The sequence below is a fragment of the Pelophylax lessonae genome (assembly GCF_965119305.1).
Source record: "Pelophylax lessonae genome assembly, chromosome: 1".
NCBI lineage: Eukaryota > Metazoa > Chordata > Amphibia > Anura > Ranidae > Pelophylax > Pelophylax lessonae.
Window position 1 is genome coordinate 668,624,370 of NC_138768.1, and position 23,875 is coordinate 668,648,244.

A 23,875-nucleotide genomic window follows, 5' to 3' on the forward strand; every position below is an offset into this window, starting at 1 on the left:
ATTTTTTTTGGGTATTCTTCAGGATGACAGTCATTTTCTTCTGTATAAAAGTGCCCATTATTTACTATTTTATCTCCATGAAGCACCCTTCTGGTTGTTTCAAGGCTCTTGCCATTATTTGCCTGGTAGCAATAAAATATGAAGGACAGAGGTCTAAACTCTTATTTGGTTGTGTTAGTCTGTACAGTGGGGCTTCCCAAAGGTTCTTTGGGGGGGGGGGGGGGCATTTAGCATTGATATGTATCCAGAATTCCCTGACTTCAGGGCATTCCCACCAACTGTGTGATGGGGAGCAGGGTAGATTTCATCCTTGAAAGTGGCTTATATCAGCAGAAGGCATTTTCCTGAGCCAGAATGTTGGTTTAACATTTAGCAGTGACCAGCCATATATTTTCCCACTCAGAGGCTTGTAGGTTCTCTCCAAGGTTCACTTCCTATTTTAACATGTTTATGAGTTTGTTATAATAAAGGGAAAGAGAGGAGAGTGCTGGAAAATTGGACTTGTGAGCACGGGGTCTTGAAGGAAGCCAGTCCAGCTAACTTCGAGATAGCAAAACGTTTGTCAGTAGCATTTGCCAGTTTTCCAGTGTATATCAAGGAGATTTGATGTCTTCTACTGGGAGAAAAAAAAAAAAAAAAAATTATATATTATATATATATATATATATATATATATATATATATATATATATATATATATATATATATATATATATATATATATATATATATATTTACTCTTTTTACTTTTCACCATCAGAAAGTGAACAAGTCTCTGCGTGGACTGTGGGGGGGGGGGGGGGGGGTTGGAGGGAAGCAAGGTCATTAGATAATTTTACACTATCTTGAGAGAGGAGAGAGAGTGTTTAACAAGGACTGGTCTTTGGGGGTAGCCAAATGAAAATATAGATGGAAGTCTAAGTTTTCAACTATACCCAGGTATGTTAACAAGGTAGTTCCACTGTCCTGTTCAGGGAAACCGTAGTGTTTTTTGTGCTGTTGCAAGATATTTGCTAAGGTTAGGGATACTAAGGCAACCGGATAGTTTGCATTGTTATTGGATGTTGCTAACTATTCTAGAATTACAAGTGGTGGTCAGATGGGTTTTAAGAGCTCCTTGTGTTCATTTGTAAAATGTGACTAGTGTAGAGAATTAGCCTGGGGCAGGATTAAAAGGGGGTTAATTTTAGAGGGCAATTACTTCCCCTACATGACTATTTATTAACCAGATGATCAGAGAAGATGGTTGCTGCCTGTTTTGCAATCTACAGAGGAGAGCTGCAACAGCCTGAAAGACTTGATTGTCTGATTTACCTGCTTGGTAAGACTGCCAGTTGGTGGAACTTTGAATACCATGTGTGCTGTAAATAAACACGCTGCGACTTATGCATATTGGACTGTGCATGGTACTGATAGGAAGCTTTACCTGTTTTGCCTGAGCCGAATCTGAAGACGAAATCTGTCATTTTGTGCTTGTTAACAAATAAAGCAGACTTTGAGTTTACTGAACTGTCCAATAGCCTATTAAACCCTCTGATTCTGACATTAGATATAGGTATAGACAGGACCCTCAAGTAATTTGGGAAAATATGTCACAGTGCTTGCGTGAATCCTACCAAATCAGGAGATGAGAAAGGACAGCCAGGGATTCATAAGTTCTGATCAGGTAAATTTTTGGGTAGGGCATCAGGCAGGTCTAATTTATAGTTGTCTGGTTGTTTCTTATTTTAGAGGACATTCATTGCTTTGGTTTTAATTTTGTTAAAGTGTTGGCTTGAGCTGTCCAAGAACGCTTTAAGTATTTTATTGGGATTTTAGGTGATAGACAAACACAAAGTTGAGACATACACAAAGTTGCACATAATTGTGAAGTGGAAGGAAAATGATATTGAAAAAAATATCTGAAAAAAAAGTGTGGTGTGGATTTGTATTCAGCCCCCTTTACTTGGATACCCCTACCCAAAATCTAGTGGAACCAATTGCCTTCAGCAGTCACCCAATTAGTAAATAGAGTTAATCTGTGTGTAATTTAATCTCAGTATAAATAAAGCTGTTCCGTGAACCCCTTAGGAGGTTTTTTGGAGAACCTTAGTAAACAAACATGAAGGCCAAAGAACACACCAGACATGTCAGGGATAAAGTGGACAAGTTTAACCACTTGCCGACCGCCAGCAGTACATATACTGCAGCAAGTAGGCTCTGTCCCGCAAAATGAAGTAACTATGTCGTTTCGCGGGACTGCGCCGATTGGCTACATGGGAGCCAATCAATTAACAGGTTCGGCGGCCGTGATTGCCGCCGGGCAACCGCGATCGCTCCTCTTGGAGGTAGACCGCTGTTCTGTCAGTAATGAACACAGGGATCCTGTGTGCCTCCTATTAACCTCCCTGGCGGTATGATTATGTCTGGAAGTTCATACCAAAAGCGGTACAATTATTTTCATGGAAATTTGGTGTTATGTATTATAGGCCTACAATTCTTAGTAATTACTGACTTAAACCTGAGCAAAACAAGACTCTAGTAGACATCCCAGATGTGATAAATTTTGAAACACAAACGCATGAATTATAATCTCATAAATAATGTAATTTTATTCAATAATGCAGTAAATAAGGAAATTTGTCAAAGAAAGAAAATTCAATACAAATGCTGCGTGTGATAAATCTTGAAACAAGGAACTACACAAAGTCCAACGTCACAGTCGGGACATAGGAACCTAGTTTCCTTTCGGACTTTCTTTCCATTCCTATCGCGTTTCGAGCAGCAGACAACACACATCCTGGTTGGTGCTGCCTTTTTTGCAGTTGGCGGAATATAGTCTGCAAAGTGACGGCCGGTCAGACGCTCTGGGTTGACCACGTCAACAGCGCGACGTCCAGGTCTATTTTCAACTCCTGATGGTGTCTGGTACTTTGCAAAAATCTGCTCAGCCACCTTCCAGACAAACTCAGAATGAGCAAGAGGGTTTTCACTGTTGGCTTTGTGCAGGATGTAAGCGTTCCATAGACATTGTTCCAGAAGATGTCTAAATATTTTTTTATAATATTTTTTTTGCTGTTTTCGTACAGCGGGATAGAAGGTCATGGCCTGATCGGCTCTGTCCACACCTCCCATTGTTTTGTTATAGTCAATTACGACCTGTGGTTTCAGCACATCAGTCCCACGTTTTGTATGGACCGTGGCAGTGGAGGTAGTGTGAACAGTGCTCATAAGACACACATCCTTCTTGTCTCTCCATCTCATTGCCATCACCTTTCCCTTCTGCCAGGCAACCATTTCTCCGGTTTTTAGTTTTTTTTTGGCAAAAAAAGATGGCATGTCTCGACGGTTAGGCCGAACGGTACCATATGCGTCGGTTCTATTTTGTAGCAAAACATCATATAGTTCCGGGGAGGTATAGAAGTTGTCCGTCGTCAAACAATATCCCTGGTTCAGCAAGGGGTCAAGAAGTGTCAGGACGGATGATGTGGCAATCCCATAGTCGCTGTACCTCGGGTTGAATTTAGTGCCTTTGCCGGTGTAAATTACGGAATTCCATATGTACCCCGTGGATGACTCGCAGAGCATATATGATTTGATGCCAAACCGTGCTCTTTTTGATGCGATGTACTGAATCCAACTTAGGCGACCTTTGTAGGCCATCAAACTCTCATCCACGCTGATGTCCCTTTCTGGCACGTAGGTCCGCTGGAAATTTCCCACAATAAGTTGCCATACCTCCCAGATCTTTTTCAGTTTGGGCGCAGGATGCGTGGCCTCATCAAATTCCTCATTGTTTGTGAAGTGCAAATACTTCATAATCAGGGAGAAGCGATACTCAGACATCACGGTCCCAAAGAACGGTGTGGCCAGTAACCTGTTGGTGGTCCAGTACCATTTTTGGAACGGTTTCCCCACCAACCCCTGAAGAAAGAGGAGTCCCATAAACAGCCACATGTCCTCTTTCGTTACCGGTTCCCACCTTCTGCTTCGGGAAAGCCTGGCATGCAGCGTTGCGGATTGCTGCTGTTGGTAGCGATTCGTCTCGGCGACAATTAATTCAATTACCTCCTCAGTGAGAAATAATTGAAGGTAGGCCAGAGGATTGTCACGCTCGACATCTACCTTCATCCCAGGTGATCCGGTGAAGGGGAATCTTGGGGGCGCTACCTGGTCCGCATCGCAATCAATAGCGCACCAAGTGCGCACATCGCTGAGGTCAGGGTCATCGCCGTTCTCACTTGCCAGATCCGTGTCAGTGTCAGTGTCGGACGACAAATCACCGCATGACTCGCTATCGCTCACTTCTGCGAGCACCTCTGGGTCGCTGTCGCTGCCGCTGTCACTCAGCTGGTCCAAAAGCGGTTTAGACTGGCGCTTTTTTGATGCCATAATATATTTTTTTTTTTGGGCACAAATCACGTTTACTGAAGAGAGGGGCACTGTAATATCAGATCTGAGGTGATCTGTGGTGATACAGTGTAATCCTATCAGATTACATTGTATCACCTCTTTTATTTAGTTTCACTTTTCAAAACTCCCGCCCAGTTCCGCTCCCGTGCGCCGCCTCTGCTCGCAGGGAACGGAACCAGGAAGTCAGATGCCGGTCACCCGGCGATCGGAGCGAAGGACATCGCTGGATCGCCGGGACAAGGTAAGTGGAATGCTTCTGGGAGCCAAGGGAGGCTCCGCTGGCACTCTGCAACTCTACCCCGAGCGTGACTCGGGGTTACCGCTCTTGATATGAAAATTCAACCCCGAGTCACGCTCGGGATTACCGCCTAGGAGGTTAAGGAACACAGGTATCTGTTCATCCAGCAAGCCCATCCCCCACACAGTTAGAAAGCACCCCCTAGGGACACATTTAACCCTTTGTTTGCCCCTGGTGCTAACCCCTTCCCTGCCAGTGTCATTAGTACAGTCACAGTGCATATACTTAGCACTGATTACTGTAGTAATGTCACTGATCTATTCCCCCCCCCCCCCCCAAAAAGTGTTAAAAATGTCAGTTCAGTGTCCTATCTGTCCGCATCAATGTCGCAGTCCTGCTAAAACAAAACAAAAAAAAAAAAAAAAATCGCTGATTGCCACCATTACTAGTAAAAAAATAATGACAAATCTTTCCCCTAGTTTGTAGACGCGATAACCTTTTGCACAAATCGATCAATATACACTTACTGGGATTTTTTTTACCAAAAATATCTGTAGCTGAATACATATTGGCCTAAAATAATGAAAAAATTTGATTTTTAATTTTTTTTTATTGGGAATGTTCTATAGCAGAAAGCAAAAAATATACATATTTTTTTCCAGAATTGTCGCTTTTTTTTTTGTTTTTGTTTGTAGCGCAAAAAAAAAAATTGCATAGGTGATCAAATACCACCAAAAGAAAGCTCTATTTGTGGGGAAAAAGCATGAATTTTACTTGGGTACAGCGTCGCACAACCACGCAATTGGTAAAGTAACGCGGTGCCGTACCGCAAAAAATGACCTGGTCATTAAGGGGAAAACCTTCCGGTCCAGAAGTGGTTAAAGCACGGTTAGATTATAAAAATAATCCCAAGCTTTGAACATTTCATGGAGCACTGTTCAATCCCTCATCCGAAAATGTAAAAAAAAAAAAAAGAGTACAGCACAACTGCAAACCTACCAAGACATGGCCGTCCACCAAAAATGACAGGCCGGGCAACGACAGCATTAATCAAGAGACGCAGCCAAAAGGCCCATGGTAACTCTGGAAGAGCTGCAGAGAGCCACAGGTGGGAGAATCTGTCCACAGGACAACTATTAGTCCTGCACTCCACAAACCTGGTCTTTAGGGAAGAGTGGTAAGAAGAAAGCCATTGTTGAAAGAAAACCATTAGATGTCCCTGTTGCAGTTCGTGAGAAGCCATGTTGGGGGACACAGCAAACATGTGGAAGAAGGTGCTCTGGTCAGATGAATTGAACTGTTTGGCCTAAAAGCAAAACGCTACGTGTGGCAGAAAGCGAACACTGCACATCGCCCTGAACACACCATCTCCACCGTGAAATATGGTGGTAGCAGCATCATGTTGTGGGGATGCTTTTCTTCAACAGGGACAGAGAAGCTGGTCAGGGATGGGAAGATGGATGGAGCCAAATACAGGGCAATCTTAGAAAAAAACCTGTTAGAGTCTGCAAAAGACTTGAGACAGGGGCAGAGGTTCACCTTTCAGCAGGACGATGACCCTAAACATACAGCCAGATCTACAATAGAATTTAGATAAAAGTAGATTTATGTGTTAGAATGGCCCAGTCAAAGTCCAGACCTAAACCCAACTGAGAATTTGAGGATAGACTTAAAAATTGCTATTCACAGATGTTCTCCATCCAACCTGACAAAGCTTGAGCTATTTTGCAATGAATGGGCAAAGAAAGTCACTCTAGACGTGCAAATCTGGCAGAGACATACCCAAAAGGACTTGGTGGTTCTACAAAGTATTGACTCAGGGTGGCTGAATACAAATGCACGCCATACTTTTCAGATATTTGTTAAAAATTTGGAAAAACATTTATAATTTTCCTTCCACTTCACAATTATGTGCCACTTTGCGTTCGTCTATCACACAAAATCCCAATTTTATGTGCTAGACCTACACTACTACAATACATTTAAGTTTGTTTGTACCATGACAAAATGTGGAAAAATTCAAGGGGTATAAATACTTTTTCAAGGCACTGTACATCAAGAGGTGAGCAGACTCGCTTGGTTTGGGCGAGTGTGGAGGAGGTGGATTAGCTGCAGAACTCATATTATCGCCACTCAGTCTTGACATGAAAAAGCTGGCAGATGAAGCACAAAGTGGATCTAAAGTCTACCAGTTTTTTACCTTAATGAATTCCCTGCATTAAGGTAAAAACTGCAACTCGTCTCCCTTCACTTCCTCCTCCCACAGGAGACACAAGCAGCAGCAGAGGCCATACTGGTAGTGTCAGTCAAATCCTGTGAGGAGGGAGTGGAAGGTGTGGCCAAGCCACGCTGTGTGTGTGTGTGTCTCTATAAGCACACAACCTGGCTCAGGTGCTCACCTGCACGGGTGTCCCAAGGGCCTTCCCCACTGAAAGCAGGAATGACTAGTTGTTAGGACGACAGCAGGTGCCAGCTCCTAACAACCAGCAGGTATCTTATACAACACACAAAAAAGACATGAAGATGCGATTTTGATGCATTTTCACACAAGTCTTTGGACCACAAAAATCACACTGCATTGCATCAAAGTAACACAGAGCCCTTATCCAAAGTCACATCACAGCTGGGTTGCATTGAAATTAACAGGCACCATTGGAAGTAACGTCTATTTTATTGTCATGCAAGTTAGTGTGACCCATGTCGCATCTGAAATTGCATCAGTGTGAACCTAACCTTATTGTACATATTTAGAAAAATCACATTGGGATTAGGATTACTGTTGTGGACTAAATGAACAGTACAGTTTTTTTTTTTTTTTTTACTTACAAGGGTTTTGTATCTTGACTGATGAATCGGGGTCAGGATGTTGCTTATGTATCACCTGAGTGCTAATCTGTTCAATGAGAATCTGTAGAACAAACATCATAACAAATCATATATAATTAGAATAAATAATTCATTAAACTCAAACATCTCTTAAAATAAATGAAGTGTGGCGTAAAAAAAAAAAAAAAAAAATTTATATAAAATACAAGTGTAGAAAAAAAAGCCCTTTCATGGGTACCTATAATTTGACAAACCTTTTACAGCTGCCAGTTATTGTAACTTCAAATCTTAAATTAACTGTGATTTTGTATGGCCAGCAAATAGAAAAAAAAAACCTTTCCCCAGTGTCATGCACACTCATATACAAATTAAATAGCTAAAAGTTAGTTTTTCCATCTCTAGTAAACAGGAATAATTAAAAGCTGCAGTTCAGAGGCAGGAAGACTGAAGCTGGATACACACTATCCAACTTTTGTGGTTAGATTTCCTTCAGATTTACCTTTTCTATGTAGTGCAAGGGCCTGCCAGATTGCATACAAATTGAAAGTGTTTAGGTTTGACCTCATATTATATGGTTTTGGTAAGTCTAAAGGAAAAAGTCTTCAGAAAATCTTATAGTGTGTATGGCCCATAAGCCTCACTGTTAACCCTCATACACACTATCAGGTTTTTAAAAAAAAAAAAAAAAAAGCAGACAGTTTTGATCGGAGCCGCTGTACTAATGATCCGACGTTGGTAAAGCGATCTCCCCTGCTGAGCTATTTTGATCTTACAGGGGGGACAGCGCCCACCCCTTGGTCAGTACTCTCATCCATTGACAGAGTGCTGATCGGAAGCCGGTCGGCTGCTAGTTTTCCAGCATGCTTGTCTGACAGTCGACAGAAGCCAGTCAAACAGCCAGCTTCTGTTGGTCCGGCTGCCATACACACAAGCTTAATGTCAGACTGTTTACTGAACTGGCTGATTTTGCCCGATATTAGACCAGTGTGTACTAAGCGCACTACCTAGAATGAGTGGAGAATTCAGCATGGGGGGCTTGGATTAGCACATTTGACCTTTATTTTTTATTTTTATTTTTTAAGGACAATTTAGCTGTTGGATTCTGTTTGTTACTACTGTAAAAAAAAAAAAAAAATGAAAAAGCTGAGGTCTGTACTTTGTATATACGAGGGAGAAAAATGTTAAACCCCTGCTGATTTTGTACATTTGCTCACTGACAAAGAAATGATCAGTCTATAATTTTATTTGTAGGTTCATTTTAACAGTGAGAAACAGAACAAAAAAAAATATCCAGATAAACACATTTCAAAAAAGTTATAAATTGATTTGCATTTGAGTGAAATAAGTATTTGAACCCCTAACAATCACCAAGATTTCTGGTTCCCAGGTGTCTTCTATACAGGTAACGAGCTGAGATTAGAAACACTCTCTTAAAAGGGAGTGCGCCCAATCTAAGCTTGTTACCTGTATAAAAGACACCTGCACACAGGAGCCAAACAGATTCCAATCTCTCTACTATGGCTTATGCCCTGTACACACTATCAGATTATCTGAAGACTTGTCTTCAGATTTACCTTTTCTATGTAGTGCAAGGGCCTGCCGGATTGCATACAAATAGAAAGGGTTTAGGTTTGACCTCATATTATATGGTTTTGGTAAGTCTGCAGACAAAAGTCTTCAGATAATCTGATAGTGTGTACAGGGCATTAGACCAAAGAGGGGTCCAAGGATGTCAGGGACTAGATTGTGGACCTACACAAGGCTGGAATGGGCTAGAAGACCATTGCCAAGCAGCTTGGTGAGGAGGGGACAAAAGTTGGTGCAATAATTTGCAAATGGCAGAAACACAAAATAACTATCTCCCTCGGTCTGGGGCTCCATGCAAGATCTCACCTCGTGGAGTTTCATTGATCATGAGAACGGTGAGAAATCAGCCCAGAACTACACGGGAGAATCTGATCAAAGATCTCATAGTCCCCAAGAAAACAATTGGTAACACACTAGGCCCTGAAGGATTGAAATCCTGCAGTGCTCACAAGGTTCCCCTGCTCAAGAAAATAAAATTTTTGTAAGAACTTACCGTAAAATGATTTTCTCTGAATCCTCTGACAGTCGCTGCCCACTCATACAATCTGTTGGTCTGGGTATTAGCCTTCTCCACAGGAGTAAGCTAGGCAGAAGATTTTGTTAGAATATTCACAAAAGCTTTGTATAGACACACCTACAGTGGGGTGGGGGGCGGCGACTGTCAGAGGACTCAGAGAAAAGAATTTTACGGTAAGTTCTTACAAAAATTCTATTTCCTCTGACAGTCGTCGACCACTCATACAATCTGCACGTCTGGGACTTCCCAAAGCAGTGTAGATGTGAGGGGTGGGAAAACGTAATAGTCAAGAAAGGCAACGCAGCACTCAGGTCAGAGAAAAGAACCTTTTCTGAACCAGAAAGGGAAACCCTGGGTAACAAGAAAGCTCAACAGGAGCGAAAACCCAGGAAAACAGAATACAAAGGGAAAACCCCAACAGGAGGAGACAGGCCAAAAAAACTACCGCGTCTCCCCTAAGGTACTGCCTCACTCAAAACTTTGCGGCCAAAAGAGGCATCCGCTTATGCCAAGACAGTCACCGACGCCCGATGGCGGAAGGCCCAAGACACACTAATCGCTCTGGTCGAGTGCGCTGTGACAGGGAAAGGTGGAACCTGATCCCTAATTGAATAGGCCTGCACAATCGTCTGCCTGATCCATTTTGAAATGGTTGCCGCAGACACAGCCGTACCTTTCCGAGGTCCCTCAGGAAGGACAAACAGACAATCCAACTTTCTGAAGGATTCAGTAGACAGGTAAACCCTGATGGCCCGTACCACATCCAAGGAATGCAAGGCAAACTCCTTAGGATGCTTAGTTTTCCCACACAGCGAAGGTAAGTCAATGTCCTCGTTAAGATGGAAGTCGGAAGAAAGGACTGATGAGGTCGCCAGACCTCTTTGTCCCTATGAACAACCAGATAGGGTGAGCGGCAAGACAGGGCCGCCAACTCCGACACTCTGCGAGCAGATGTGATCGCCACCAGAAAGGCAACTTTCCGTGACAGCACCGGCAGAGGAATCTCCCGTATGTTCTCAAAGGGAGGACGTTGCAAAAAGGACAGAACCAAATTCAGGTCTCAAGGAGGCAAGGGTGCCCTCCTAGGGGTAGCCAGATGATGCACCCCTTGAACGAAGGTGCGAATTAAGGAATTTGAAGCCAAAAGGGTGCTGAAAAAGAATGGCCAGCGCAGACAAATGGCCCATAATGGTGGTCAGCGCAAGACGCTGCTCCACACCAGTTTGCAGGAAAGCCAACACTCTCGCCACCGAAAAGGAGCGTGGATGGAACCCCTGCGACTCGCACCATGCGAAATAAGCCATCCAGGTACGATAATAAATCTTACCTGAGGAGGCCTTCCTGGCCTTGAGCAAGGTAGGAATGACCGCCGACGAGAGACCTCTGTCTCTAAAGACATGGCTTTCAACAGCCACGCCGTCAAAGCCAGCGACTGTAAAGCAGGATGGAAGATCGGCCCTTGAGACAGAAGATAGTCTTAGCGGGAGCCGCCAGGGAGGCTCGACGACCAGTTGCATGATGTCCGCGTACCAAGACCGGGGCGGCAAGTCTGGGGCCACCAGAATCACCAACCTTGGTTTCGAGACCAAGCTGCGAAGGAATCTGGACAACAATTGAATCGGGGGGAAAGGCAAAATCAGCCGATGCCAAGGCATCACCAAAGCGTCCGAGGCGTCCGACAGAGGGTCACGTGTTCGTGCCACGAACCTTCCCACCTTGTTGTTGAGACGAGACGTGGAACAGATCCACGTCCGAGGATCCCCACCGGGCACATAGCATCTGAAACACTTCCGGGTGGAGGGACCATTCCCCCCTGGTCCAGGGTCTGGCGACTCAGATAGTCCGCCTGCCAGTTCTCCACACCTGGAATGTGAACTGCCGAAATTCCCGGGACGCAGTCTCGGCCCAGGACAGAATCTCGGCCACTTCCTTGGCCGCCCGGGCACTCCTGGTGCCCCCTTGGTGATTGATGTAAGCCACCGCAGTTGCGTTGTCCGTCTGCACACGCACTGGGCAGCCCCGAAGACGATCCGACCAACGGAGCAAACAGAGCCTGATTGCCCGCAGTTCCAAGACATTTATCGGCAGAAAGAATTCCCCCTCCGACCAAGTGCCCTGGGCAGACAACTTGCCCAGAACTCCACCCCAGCCCGACAGACTGGCGTCCATGGTGACCACAGTCCATAGCAACGGACGAAAGGACTTGGCTCCGGTCTCCGGCTCTGACGGAAGGCACCGGAGATCCGATCTGACTTGGGGGCTCAAAGAAACCCTCCTTTCCAAAGACTGAGGATGTCAGTCCCACCGGACCAGAATCTCTGCTTGAAGAGATCTCGTGTGAAACTGTGCAAATGGGATCACCTCGAAAGCCGACACCATCAAGCCCAGGGACCGCATGCAGGTCCGAAGCGATGAGAACTCGTTGTCCCTGAGGGACCTGACATCATGCAGGATGCGGAGCTTGTCCTCCGGAAGAAAGACCTTCGCCTGGGCGGAGTCCAGAATCATTCCCAAGTAAGGGAGGTGAACAGAAGGGGACAAAGTCGACTTCTGAAAATTGATGGTCCACCAGAACTCCTGGAGCGTCTGAACCGTGATCGAAAGATGGCGCAATAGAGTGGCACTGGAGCTCGACCTTAACAGGAGATCGTCCAGGTAACTGAGGATGGCAATCCCCTGTACCCGCAACAAGGCTAGAACAGGAGCCAAAACTTTGGTAAAAACCCTTGGAGCCGAAGCGAGGCCGAAAGGCAATGCCACGAACTGATAGTGCTCCTCCGTTATTGCGAATCAGAGGTACCTCTGATGACCCTCGTAAATAGGGATGTGTAGATACGCATCCTTGAGGTCGATGGACGCCAGGAAATCCCCTGGACTCAGGGATGCCACCACCAACCGGAGTGACTCCATTCGGAACTTCTGAACCCGCCAAAGCGGTTTAGAAACTTCAAGTCTTGCCCTCCTTTCTGGGCACTGTGAACAGATTCGAGTAAAAACCCCAAAATCTGTCCCGCTGTGGAACCGGGACAACCACCCCTTGGGCGAGGAGATCCTGAACCGCCCGATGGAGATCTCGGAAACGATCGGGGGTTAAATGAAGATTTGAGGGGAAGAATCTGTCTGCTGGGCGTGATCGAAACTCGATTTTGTACCCTGACCGAATGAGTTCTTGAACCCACCTGTCCTGAATCTTGGCCAGCCAAGGTTCGGGGAAATAGTGCAGATGTCCCCCCACCCCTGAAACGGGTGAGGGCGTCCCTTCAGGTCAAAGCGGACTGAGCCACTGTGCCAGTGTGGGCGGCTTTAGATTTGCCCGCCCAAGGCTTCTTCTGGCCACAAGAGGCCTTAAAGGACTTACCTTTGTCTTGTGCCTTGAAGGAATGAAAGGACCCCTGGTTAGGTTTAAAGGAGGGACCCCGCTTGCCGCGGAACGATTTTCCCCTGGACACCTGGGGCAACAGAGTGCTCTTGCCCCCAGTGATCCCCTTGACCAGTTCATCCAGAGAGTCCCCAAAAAGAAGACTACCCGCATAAGGGATGTCAGACGCTTTTTTCTTGGAAGATTGGTCGGCCGACCAGCTTTTCAACCAAACGATGCGACGAATCGCAACTGCGACCACTGAAAGTCGTGCGACTAAAGGGGCCTCATCTAAGGCCGCGTCACTCCACAACAGCCTGAGAGACCATTACCGAAGAGAACACAGGTTTCAGCAAGGAACCCGCTACCAGATAGATGTGGCGGGAAAGAGTTTCCACCTGCCGGGTCTTTAAAGCGGTTGTAAACCCTATAAAAAAAAATAAATAAATAAAAAAACCTGCAAGACATAGGCATAATGAGCTAGTATGCATCGCATACTAGCCAATTATGTTTAACTTACCTTAAAACGAAGCCCCGACACGGACCCCCGGACATCGATGCGGGCGCTGCCATGATCCCTCGTCGTCTCTTCCGGGTTCGGCGGCTCCGGCGCGCTGATTGGCCGGAAGAGACTGCTCCAGCGCGCTGATTGGCCGGAGCCGCGATGACGTCACTCCCGCGCATGCGCGCGGGAGTGATTTTTCCGGCAAGCTCCCGGCAAGTTAATTGAAGGTCCCCCCGGACCTTCAGAGCGCATGCGCCACTCGCGCGAGCGGCTGCATGCACTGTAAATATCTCCTAAACCGTGCCGGTTTAGGAGATATTATTTGTACCTACAGGTAAGCCTTATTATAGGCTTACCTGTAGGTAAAAGTGTCAAAAAGCGGGATACAACCGCTTTAAACACTGGAGAATCCTCAACGGGCATTAAAGTGGCTTTATTTAACCTGGACACAGTGTGGTCCACCTTGGGTGCCGCAATCCAGCAAGAAGCCACCGGATCCGCAAAGGGATAACGGTGCTGAAATCTTTGACACCACAAAATTACGTTTTAAATGGCACCATTGTTCATTCACGGTTTCGTGAAACTCTGCAGGAAAAACCTGACCCGATTTTTGGGCTTTGCGGGTCCCAAAGGAAGACCGCTTCCCCGACAAGTGGGGCTCATCATCCAAATTTAAAGTGTCTTTAACAGAGCTAATAAGCGCGGACAACGCAGCGCGGTCCCATGCTGATCCGGAGGAATCCTACTCCTCCACATCCGACAGAGGACTGAGACCCCTAAGGGGGTACGCTGTCCGTGGCAACCAAATCTGGCTCTGAAATAGAAGACAGAGGGCATAGGCCTTTTCTTAGAAGCCCGGTCAGACATCAACAAATCCACTTTTGACGCTAAAGTCGCAAGTGCAGCAGTAAGTGAGACTATAGCAGAGGATTCAGGAGTACCTGAACCCTCTACCAGATCTGTGGGAATTTGCTATCCTGGGACTCCATAGTAGCAATCTCAAATTTTAATGACGCTGGACCTTTAAATTGGCGATTCCCGCCGATTTAATGGAGAGCAAGTCCTGTGCTACAGGAAACTGCAAAAAAATGAATGCTAGCAGGAATGCAGACCAGGAAACACAATAAAAGCCCCCCACAGTGTGCTATACTTGCCATGCTGCTGAATTGATCTGAAGGTGAAGAAAGAGGAAGTGACGCCTCTAGAGGCAGAAACAGCCCTGAGCCACAAAAAAATGGTTGCCAATACAAGTCTATGGGAAAAGCTCTGGAAAAATGGCCGCTGTCCACATAAGGACATTTTGCCCACACTAAATATGGCGCCCAAACGGCGCCAACAGCATAGCAGAAAATGGCTGCTGCCCTCACTACGAGGCCAAACAGCCTGCCCACACCTAAAATAGTTGCCACGCAGTTTGACGCCGATTGAGGCCCCCACACATCATGTACTGTTCCACAAATAGATGCACAAGCACCTCAGGGACATAGGATACCCCCGCAACCCCCCATACAGCGGTAGAACCGCCACAGCACGGGAAGGGACACACAGGGACCGCACCTACAGACATGAGGGGGACATCACAGAACTCATACCGAACTGCCATCCCCATAAAACAGAGGGCCCACATACACACCCCGACAGACAATGCCAGAGACAGAGGGGTATCATGGTACTCACCGGTCCAGCAAAAATGTGGGTACCGCTCTGTGACAGGAAGCCTCCCACTCTGAGTGGTGGTGCCGTCAGGCGAAGGGGACACTAGCAACACGCGGGCGTACCGCAGTTGAGACATCCCGGCGAAGATAACTTTGCAGGCTCAACCCTGAGGTCAGGGACATAGTTATTTGCGAGGCCTGGGTGTACCAATAACCTGCTAACACTCGATGGCAGGCTGGGATTCCGTAAGGCTCTAGAATAACCAGTGTGATTCCCAGCTCCGCAAACGCTGTAGTCTTCCGAAGTCCAACTAACTAAGCGCAAACTGAATTGGGAATGAAGCTAGCAGGGGGTATTGACCAGAAGGGACAGCCCCCTGTAGGTGTGTCTATACAAAGTTTTTGTGAATATTCTAACAAAATCTTCTGCCTAGCTTACTCCTGTGGAGAAGGCCAATACCCAAACGTGCAGACTGTATGAGTGGGCGGCGACTATCAGAGGACGTAAGAGAAAAACACATTTACAGGCCCGTCTGAAGTTTGCTAATGAACATCTGAATGATTCTGAGGCGAACTGGGTGAAAGAGGTGTGATGAGACCGAAATCGAGGTCTTTGGCATCAACTCAACTCGCATGTTTGGCAGAGGAGGAATGCTGTGTATGACCCCAATAAACACCCTCCCCACCGTCAAAACATGGAGCTGGAAACATTATGCCTCAGTTAGGAGGCAACAGTTTTAAAATATTTTTCAACACTCACAGCCTATAAAAAAAAAAAAAAGAATAAAAAACGTACAAGAAAAATCAAAGTGGAATTCTAGGACTTTCCTAACTATGCTTACAGTGGGGAAAATTATTTGATCCCTGCAGATTTTGTAAGTTTGTCTACTTGGAGAGAGATATATATATATATATATATATATATATATATATATATATATACACACACACACATACACATGCATATATACATACATACATACAGTGCCTTGCAAAAGTATTCGGCCCCCTTGAACTTTGCGACCTTTTGCCACATTTCAGGCTTCAAACAAAGATATAAAACTATTTTTTTGTGAAGAATCAACAAGTGGGACACAATCATGAAGTGAAACGTAATTTATTGGATATTTCAAATAAAAAACTGAAAAATTGGGCGTGCTAAATTATTCAGCCCCTTTACTTTCAGTGCAGCAAACTCTCTCCAGAAGTTCAGTGAGGATCTCTGAATGATCCAATGTTGACCTAAATGACTAATGATGATAAATAGAATCCACATATGTGTAATCAAGTCTCCGTATGAATGCACCTGCACCGTAATAGCCTCAGAGGTCAGTTTAAAGCGCAGAGAGCATCATGAAGAACAAGGAACACACCAGGCAGGTCCGAGATACTGTTGTGGAGAAGTTTAAAGCCGGATTAGGATACAAAAAGATTTCCCAAGCTTTAAACACCCCAAGGAGCACTGTGCAAGCGATAAAATTGAAATGGAAGGAGTATCAGACCACTGCAAATCTACTAAGACCTGGCCGTCCCTCTAAACTTTCAGCTCATACAAGGAGAAGACTGATCAGAGATGCAGCCAAGAGGCCCATGATCACTCTGGATGAACTGCAGAGATCTACAGCTGAGGTGGGAGACTCTGTCCATAGGACAACAATCAGTCGTATACTGCACAAATCTGGCCTTTATGGAAGAGTGGCAAGAAGAAAGCCATTTCTTAAAGATATCCATAAAAAGTGTAGTTTAAAGTTTGCCACAAGCCACCTGGGAGACACACCAAACATGTGGAAGAAGGTGCTCTGGTCAAATGAAACCAAAAATCGAACTTTTTGGCAACAATGCAAAAAGTTATGTTTGGTGTAAAAGCAACACCGCTCATCACCCTGAACACACCATCCCCACTGTCAAACATGGTGGGGGCAGCATCATGGTTTGGGCCTGCTTTTCTTCAGCAGGGACAGGGAAGATGGTTAAAATTGATGGGAAGATGGATGGAGCCAAACCATTCTGGAAGAAAACCTGATCTGCAAAAGACCTGAGACTGGGACAGAGATTTGCCTTCCAAAAAGACATGATCCAAAACAAAGCAAAATCTACAATGGAATGGTTCACAAATAAACATATCCAGGTGTTAGAATGGCCAAGTCAAAGTCCAGACCTGAATCCAATCGAGAATCTGTGGAAAGAACTGAAAACTGCTGTTCACAAACGCTCTCCATCCAACCTCACTGAGCTCGAGCTGTTTTGCAAGGAGTAATGGGCAAAAAATTTGTCTCTTGATGTGCAAAACTGATAGAGACATACCCCAAGCGACTTACAGCTGTAATCGCAGCAAAAGGTGGCGCTATAAAGTATTAACTTAAGGGGGCTAAAAAATTTTACACGCCCAATTTTTCAGTTTTTTATTTGTTAAAAAAAGTTTGAAATATCCAATAAATTTCGTTCCACTTCATGATTGTGTCCCACTTGTTGTTGATTCTTCACAAAAAATTACAGTTTTATATCTTTATGTTTGAAGCCTGAAATGTGGCAAAAGGTCGAAAAGTTCAAGGGGCCGAATACTTTCGCAAGGCACTGTGTATAATATATATATATGAAAACTTCCAGTTTCCAAGTGTTGCCTTATGAGGAGTTTATGTGCAATCTCCTATAGTAATTGTAAATAGATGGGTGTACATATACACACACATATATATATATATATATATATATATATATATATATATATATATATATATATATATATATATATATATATATATATATATATATATATATATATATATTATATATATATATATATATATATATATATATATATATATATATATACACACACATATACACACACACACACATACATACACACACGCATACGTGTGTGTGTGTGTGTGTGTGTGTGTACGAGATATTTAGGTTTGATTTCAAACATATAGTCGATATAGGATTGTAGAAGGTTAAGTTGTGTGAAACCAAAGTCAATAGTAATTTGAATAGTAAGTCCTTTTGGAAATGCATGCCTGAGCTACCAGAGAGGGGTCTGCTATTTACACATACTGATATGCAAAGTAGTACAACCCCGTAATTATGTTCTTTTCCCCAAACATCACGGGTCCAAGGCTCGGCCTCTAGTGATAATAGGCCATGTCACTCCCATTGTTATCTCTTCAAAGACTTTCTCTTTAGATATGCGATGAAGGTGGTTGTCTGTTCAGGGATGGACAATTTATCCAGTAGCTGACCTAGCATGATTAATCCCCCCCCCCCCCCCAGAGAGGAGGGCAATCGAGAGGCTGGGTTATGCTAAATATAGGGGATGGGGAAATTGTCCAATCCCGAATAAGATATGCCCGGAGGGAGGAGAAGGGTAAGATTGCTACACCAATCAGAATGGCTCTAAGCAAGGGGATATGGATCCATATTAGTGAAGGTGGGAAGGAGAGAAAGCACTCTTGCATTCAGACTAGGATGAAACTCTCATGGGAATGTTCTATGGACTATATCTCCTGCACTTAAAATGTATACATGCTTGTCCTCTGTGTCTGTATTGCACTGTTTGTATAGGAGTATCATACTCTATATTTGTTCAGTTAAACTATGAATATTTTCCATTTTTGTATGTACTATAGATAGATTGTTGTAAATTTAGGCTTCCAGGCTATATACCAATAAAATTAATATTGCTGTTTTGAAGCTTTTACTCATGGTCAAAGAACTCTCATTTAACCCGGATATTGTGTGAGTTATCATAAAAATCATAGTATACGGGTAACATAATTGGCAACCATGAATCAGACCAGACAGAGTATTTAATACAGCAATACCGAGATTTGTTTATACAAATAAGGTTTTTGAGGTGGGTTAAAACTGCGTCAGTTTACTGGTAGTTTGAAGGCCACAGCAATTTAATCTAAGAAAAACAATAAAAAATTGTTTCTTAGTGGGTATTAGAATAACTCTAAAAGAAAAATTGGGATATGATACACCACATTTGCTTTTGGTAATCCCTTAAATATTGTCAATTAATATATCTGAAGAACTTTTACGAAACCGGTCACTGTAATTGGAAAGATATATATTTAAGCGGGAAAGTTTCGTTTATTTGTTTCTGTGGAAGCTTACCAAGCTTCATTTCTTGAGGTTGCTTCATTTATGAAGTTATTCGAAAAACACTGAAAGAGTGTCATTTTTATTGTTGGGTTGAAAAATCTTACAATTTTATTTTTTTTTAATTTTTCTCTTTTGTTTTAAAGACACAAAGGAATAACTTGATATGCTTGTTTCCTCTTGTGTTCTTTGTTGAAAAGGTTCAACAAGTCTTGGTTGTTTTTAATTTTTTTTTTTTTTTTTTTTGTTTTGAAAGACTCAAAATAATAACTTAATATGCTTGTTTTCTTTTTGTGTTCAGTGTTGAAAAGGTTCAACAAGTCTTGGTTGGTAGATTCTGTGTCCACTAGAGGCATTGTATTTGTGTAGGAAATTAAAACTAAGAGTCACAGAGAGTTTTAAGGAATGCACAAGTTGTAATATTTCCCTTTTGGTCAAAGTGGAAATTTATAGCAGTAACTCCAAGCGACAGCCAAGAAACCTTAAGGATTTAGAGAAGATCTGTAAAGGGTGGACCAAAATCCCTCCTGAGATGTGTGCAAACCTGGTAACCAACTACAAGAAACATCTTACCTCTTTGCTTGCTAACAAGGGTTTCTCCACCAAGTACTAAGTCATGTTTTATTGGGGATCAAATACTTATTTTACTCAATGAACTGCCGCTCAGTTTAGAACATTGGTATCATATGTTTTTTCTGGACTTTTTGTTGATATTCTGTCTCTATCATTTAAAATACACCTCTGATCAAAATGATAGGCCCATCATTTCTTTTGTAAGTGAGCAAACTTACAAAATCTGCAAGCGATCAAATTATTTTTCCCACAGTATGCCTTCTCCCACCCACCTTCTAACTCTATTCTAACTGCCCTTTTAAAGGAAGAGGTGTATACCTAACTATTCTGAAGGCGTGCCGGTATAGTCACATGACTGGCTCCCAGTGGCAGCTCAAAGGAGAGGGGGGACACACGAAAACAGATGCCCCATAGCAAGTCTATGGGTGACGTCACTGCATAGGCATTTCAACCATTGTTAACAATCTCACCTCTCCTATGAAGCCGGCTGCTGGGAAGATCACATTACCAAACCAAAGCACCCTCAAAATATGTAAATATACCCACCTTCCTTTAATAGGATAGTCAGAATAGGAATTAGAAGGGGGGTCAGAGCAGGTTTAAACATAGTTGGGTATAAACTGGCCTTCCATTTTAAAACCACACAAATGCTCACAAATTGCACCGCACAAGCACACTACCATAAGAAAGCAAGAACATAATACCTCAAACAACACATTGTAAGTTGTGACTGTGATGGTTTTTGCCTCTAGCATAAGCCTCTCAGCCAGGAGAGAGAATAACCCATGAGCCTGCATAACTTCAACTTTCCTCCTGTACCAGAAAAAAAGAGTTCATATTAACAACATATTTTTTTTAGCTTCGCAGAGTTGCACAACAAAATGCAAGTATTTAGAGTATAAGAACCAACAATATATAATAATGTAAAAAAATAAATAAATAAAAGCTGCATTAAAAATATTACCAGAAAGTCGTCCAGCCAAAACCTTTTTAGTTTAGTATAGAGAAGGAAAGGTTAGAATCCTAACACCAAGTTATCTGGGGCTTCGTTAGAGAGATTTCCCCTAACTTAAATGTTGCATAGCTTCAACATTTTTTTTTTCTTTTTGCAGGAACAGAGGAGGCATTATTTAGCTTTTTAAATGATGTCTCAAACCCAGGTACAGATTTTTCCCTCACTTCCTGTCTGGTAAAACTGCCATCACAGGACAGTAAGTGAGGAGATCTTCTTCTGGAGCCTCAAAATACCAGTAACACATTACCCAGAATGAAAAATGGATAGCTTTAGGCTGCTACAAAGTTATAGTACCCAGTATTTCACGGGCGACTAATCACGCAAAATTTAGATTCACACCATAAGTGATTGTTACTGACTGTGGTGCCTCTGCAGCTAATCTTTTCTCCGCTACAGACTTACCATACCTTCACCTGCACTGTGGCTCTGTGCGGAGGAGGTCAGACAGAGTTTCGCTTCCTCAAGTCAGAACCTCCAGCAAGGAAAATAGTGAGCAGCACTGGAGTGACATCTTCAAATTGAACTTCAAATCATCTGAAGCTAACAGTCAGAGGCAACAGAGACTTCGATCTCACACTGCAGATAAATAGCTATAGGGTGGTAGGCACAGGAATGCCTAAGCACCTTAAAATGTCAGGAAGTGAACTGTTACTTCTCAGGAGGAGTTCCAGGTCAAAGCTACGCTTTCAGGGTACTATATAAGCTTAAATTACATTTTTAAGTATTTTCTATAGGCGACCAAATCTTCACTTCCTTTGTGTTCAAGTCGAGATACAAAAATCTTTACATGACATAAATGCTATATCACCTCAATTCCATTTGAGATCCCAGTAAACTTACAACTTACCAATGACATCAAAAAACTACACATATTAAAAACCAAGAGGATAGACCTAAACTTAGTATTATGTTAAGAGTCACTGACCTAATATGAAACCCCTGAGTTATTTATGCTACACAGAAAAGCAGCAAAAAGTGTTGCACTTACTTTGGAGACAAATGCTTCAGAAAGTATCCCAGGACTTTTAAAGCTTGAACCCGAATTCCTTCGCCCTTTGATGCCAGCAGTTTATAAACCACCCTGTTGGAGGTAAAAATACAAAAACTGTAAAGCAAATTTGAAAACAAAATGAATGTGTGTTCAATAACTGTACAAGAACCGACACCTTAATCCATTTCTTTGATCAAATGCTGGAATCATGGAGCTTGGGTGCTCAGACATCAGTGCAACAAGCAACTGCAAAACATCCATCAAGTTGTCATCCTGTATGGAGAAATAAATGCATGAATACATTAACAGATAGCCAAAGTTCTTTGATCAGTGACTTAATATGCAGAGATTAAAAAGTAAAAAGATTCATCTGAAAACGGGTAAAATATACAGTAGGACATGAATACATGAAAAACTAAGAGGGTAACATGTAAAAGCTTTTAAGTGGTGTGTCGTTAAAGCCTAGTACATATGGGTCAAATGTGGGGAGGCATAGGCTGGTTCAATAGAAGAAACCAGCCACAATTCGGCCCGCGAGTACAGCAGCTGGTCCGAAAGAAGCCTGCCGTCTGGCCGGCTTCATGCGAAGGGGCATGAGCCTGCCGATCAGTTCCCGATTAGCATTCTCAGCCAAGAGGGATGACAGGAGTGTTCTGGTGGAGAAGGGTGGGGGGGGGGGGCAATCCCCCCTATCAGAACACAGTAGCACAGGACGGAAGATTGCTGTACTGACACTGCATAGTTAGTACAGCGGCTCTACCTAAGCAGTCAGTTTTTCTTTGTTTTTTTTCAGCCCTGCAGGGTTAAACGGAAAAAAAAAAAAAAAACTAGTAGTGTGTGCCAGGCTTTATTCAATGCACTTCACTGGGGTTCAAACTAAGTAGTGCAAATCAGATTAGTGCGAATGTTAAAACTTTGTAGCGTTCAGTGGCCACAAAGTACGTAAAGTTAACTATAAGACCCCATTTAGTAGATAAAATTAGCATATTGTACAAAAATCTAAATGAAATCCTATAAGTATTCTATCAGACAATGCAAATGAAGCTTGACATTTTTCGCAATGACCGATAAACAGCAAGACAAACCTTAATTCTCTCCTGCAATAAGCAGCTGGGTAATCTGATTTCCTTTATAGCAGTGCCACCAAGTGGCAAAAAAACAAAATGTGCAGTAAATTATTTACATACCTCATGAATTGTGAGCAAATAATTTAGAATTGCCTGCAGTTCATCTTCTTTGACCCCATAATCCTTAAAAAAAAAAAAAAAAAAAAATAATTTAAGACTAAGGGTCTAGCTAGCAGACTATGCCAAATGGAAATGATGAGGGTACAGTACAGTCAGAATGGAGAAAAAGGAACACAAAAAAGAACTAAAGTTGTGTATGCCAGTTAAAGCTTTCAAAAAGTAGAATTCACAAGCACAAGAGGTCAGCAACAATCACTCCATGTCAGGGTAGGACCAGAAGCCTCATTAATTCCAGTGTCAAGATAAAACATAGCCTGTATGAAACTATAAGGCCCCTTTCACACATGCTGTTCGTTTCTCCGTCTTTCATCCATCCGTTGACAGATTAAAAATGGACATCAATGCATCTCTATGGAAAAATTAATGTAAATGGATGATCATCCATTTACATTAGTTTACATCCGCAATCATCTTTTTTTTTTTCTTAACTGATCAGAGCTCTATTTTTAACCACTTAAGCCCCGGAGGATTTGGCTGCTCAAAGACCAGGGCCTATTTTGCGATTCAGCACTGGGCGACTTTAACGGACAATGCGCGGTCGTGCATTTGTACCCAAATTAAATTGACGTCCTTTTTTCCCCCCACAGAGCTTTCTTTTGGTGGTATTTGATCACCTGTGCGATATTATCTTTTTGCGCTATAAACAAAAAAAGAGCGACAATTTTGAAAAAATTATATTTTTCACATTTTCAAAAATGTACATTTTAAATTTATTAACATTATAGGCCAATTTGTTTTCTGCTACCTTTTTCTGGTGAAAAAAAATCGCAATAAGCGTATTTTGATTGGTTTGCGCAAAAGTTATTGTGTTTACTAACTACGGGAAAGATTTAGGTCATTTTTTTTGTTTTTTTTTTCTAGTAA

General features: G+C 43.1%; 1 protein-coding gene across 2 annotated transcripts in view; it reads right to left on the minus strand.

Annotated features, from left to right (window-relative positions):
- The window catches only part of LRBA (LPS responsive beige-like anchor protein), a 1,198,938-nt gene that overhangs the window by 1,013,435 nt on the left and 161,628 nt on the right, over window positions 1-23,875 (minus strand). For both annotated transcript variants that reach the window (XM_082258080.1, XM_082258079.1), the window contains exons 15-19: window positions 22,952-23,014; window positions 21,940-22,037; window positions 21,762-21,854; window positions 20,463-20,571; window positions 7,457-7,538 (exon numbers count right to left, since the gene is read on the minus strand). In XM_082258080.1, the coding sequence (XP_082114206.1) occupies window positions 7,457-7,538; window positions 20,463-20,571; window positions 21,762-21,854; window positions 21,940-22,037; window positions 22,952-23,014 (445 nt within the window). The remainder of the gene's footprint in view (window positions 1-7,456; window positions 7,539-20,462; window positions 20,572-21,761; window positions 21,855-21,939; window positions 22,038-22,951; window positions 23,015-23,875) is intronic.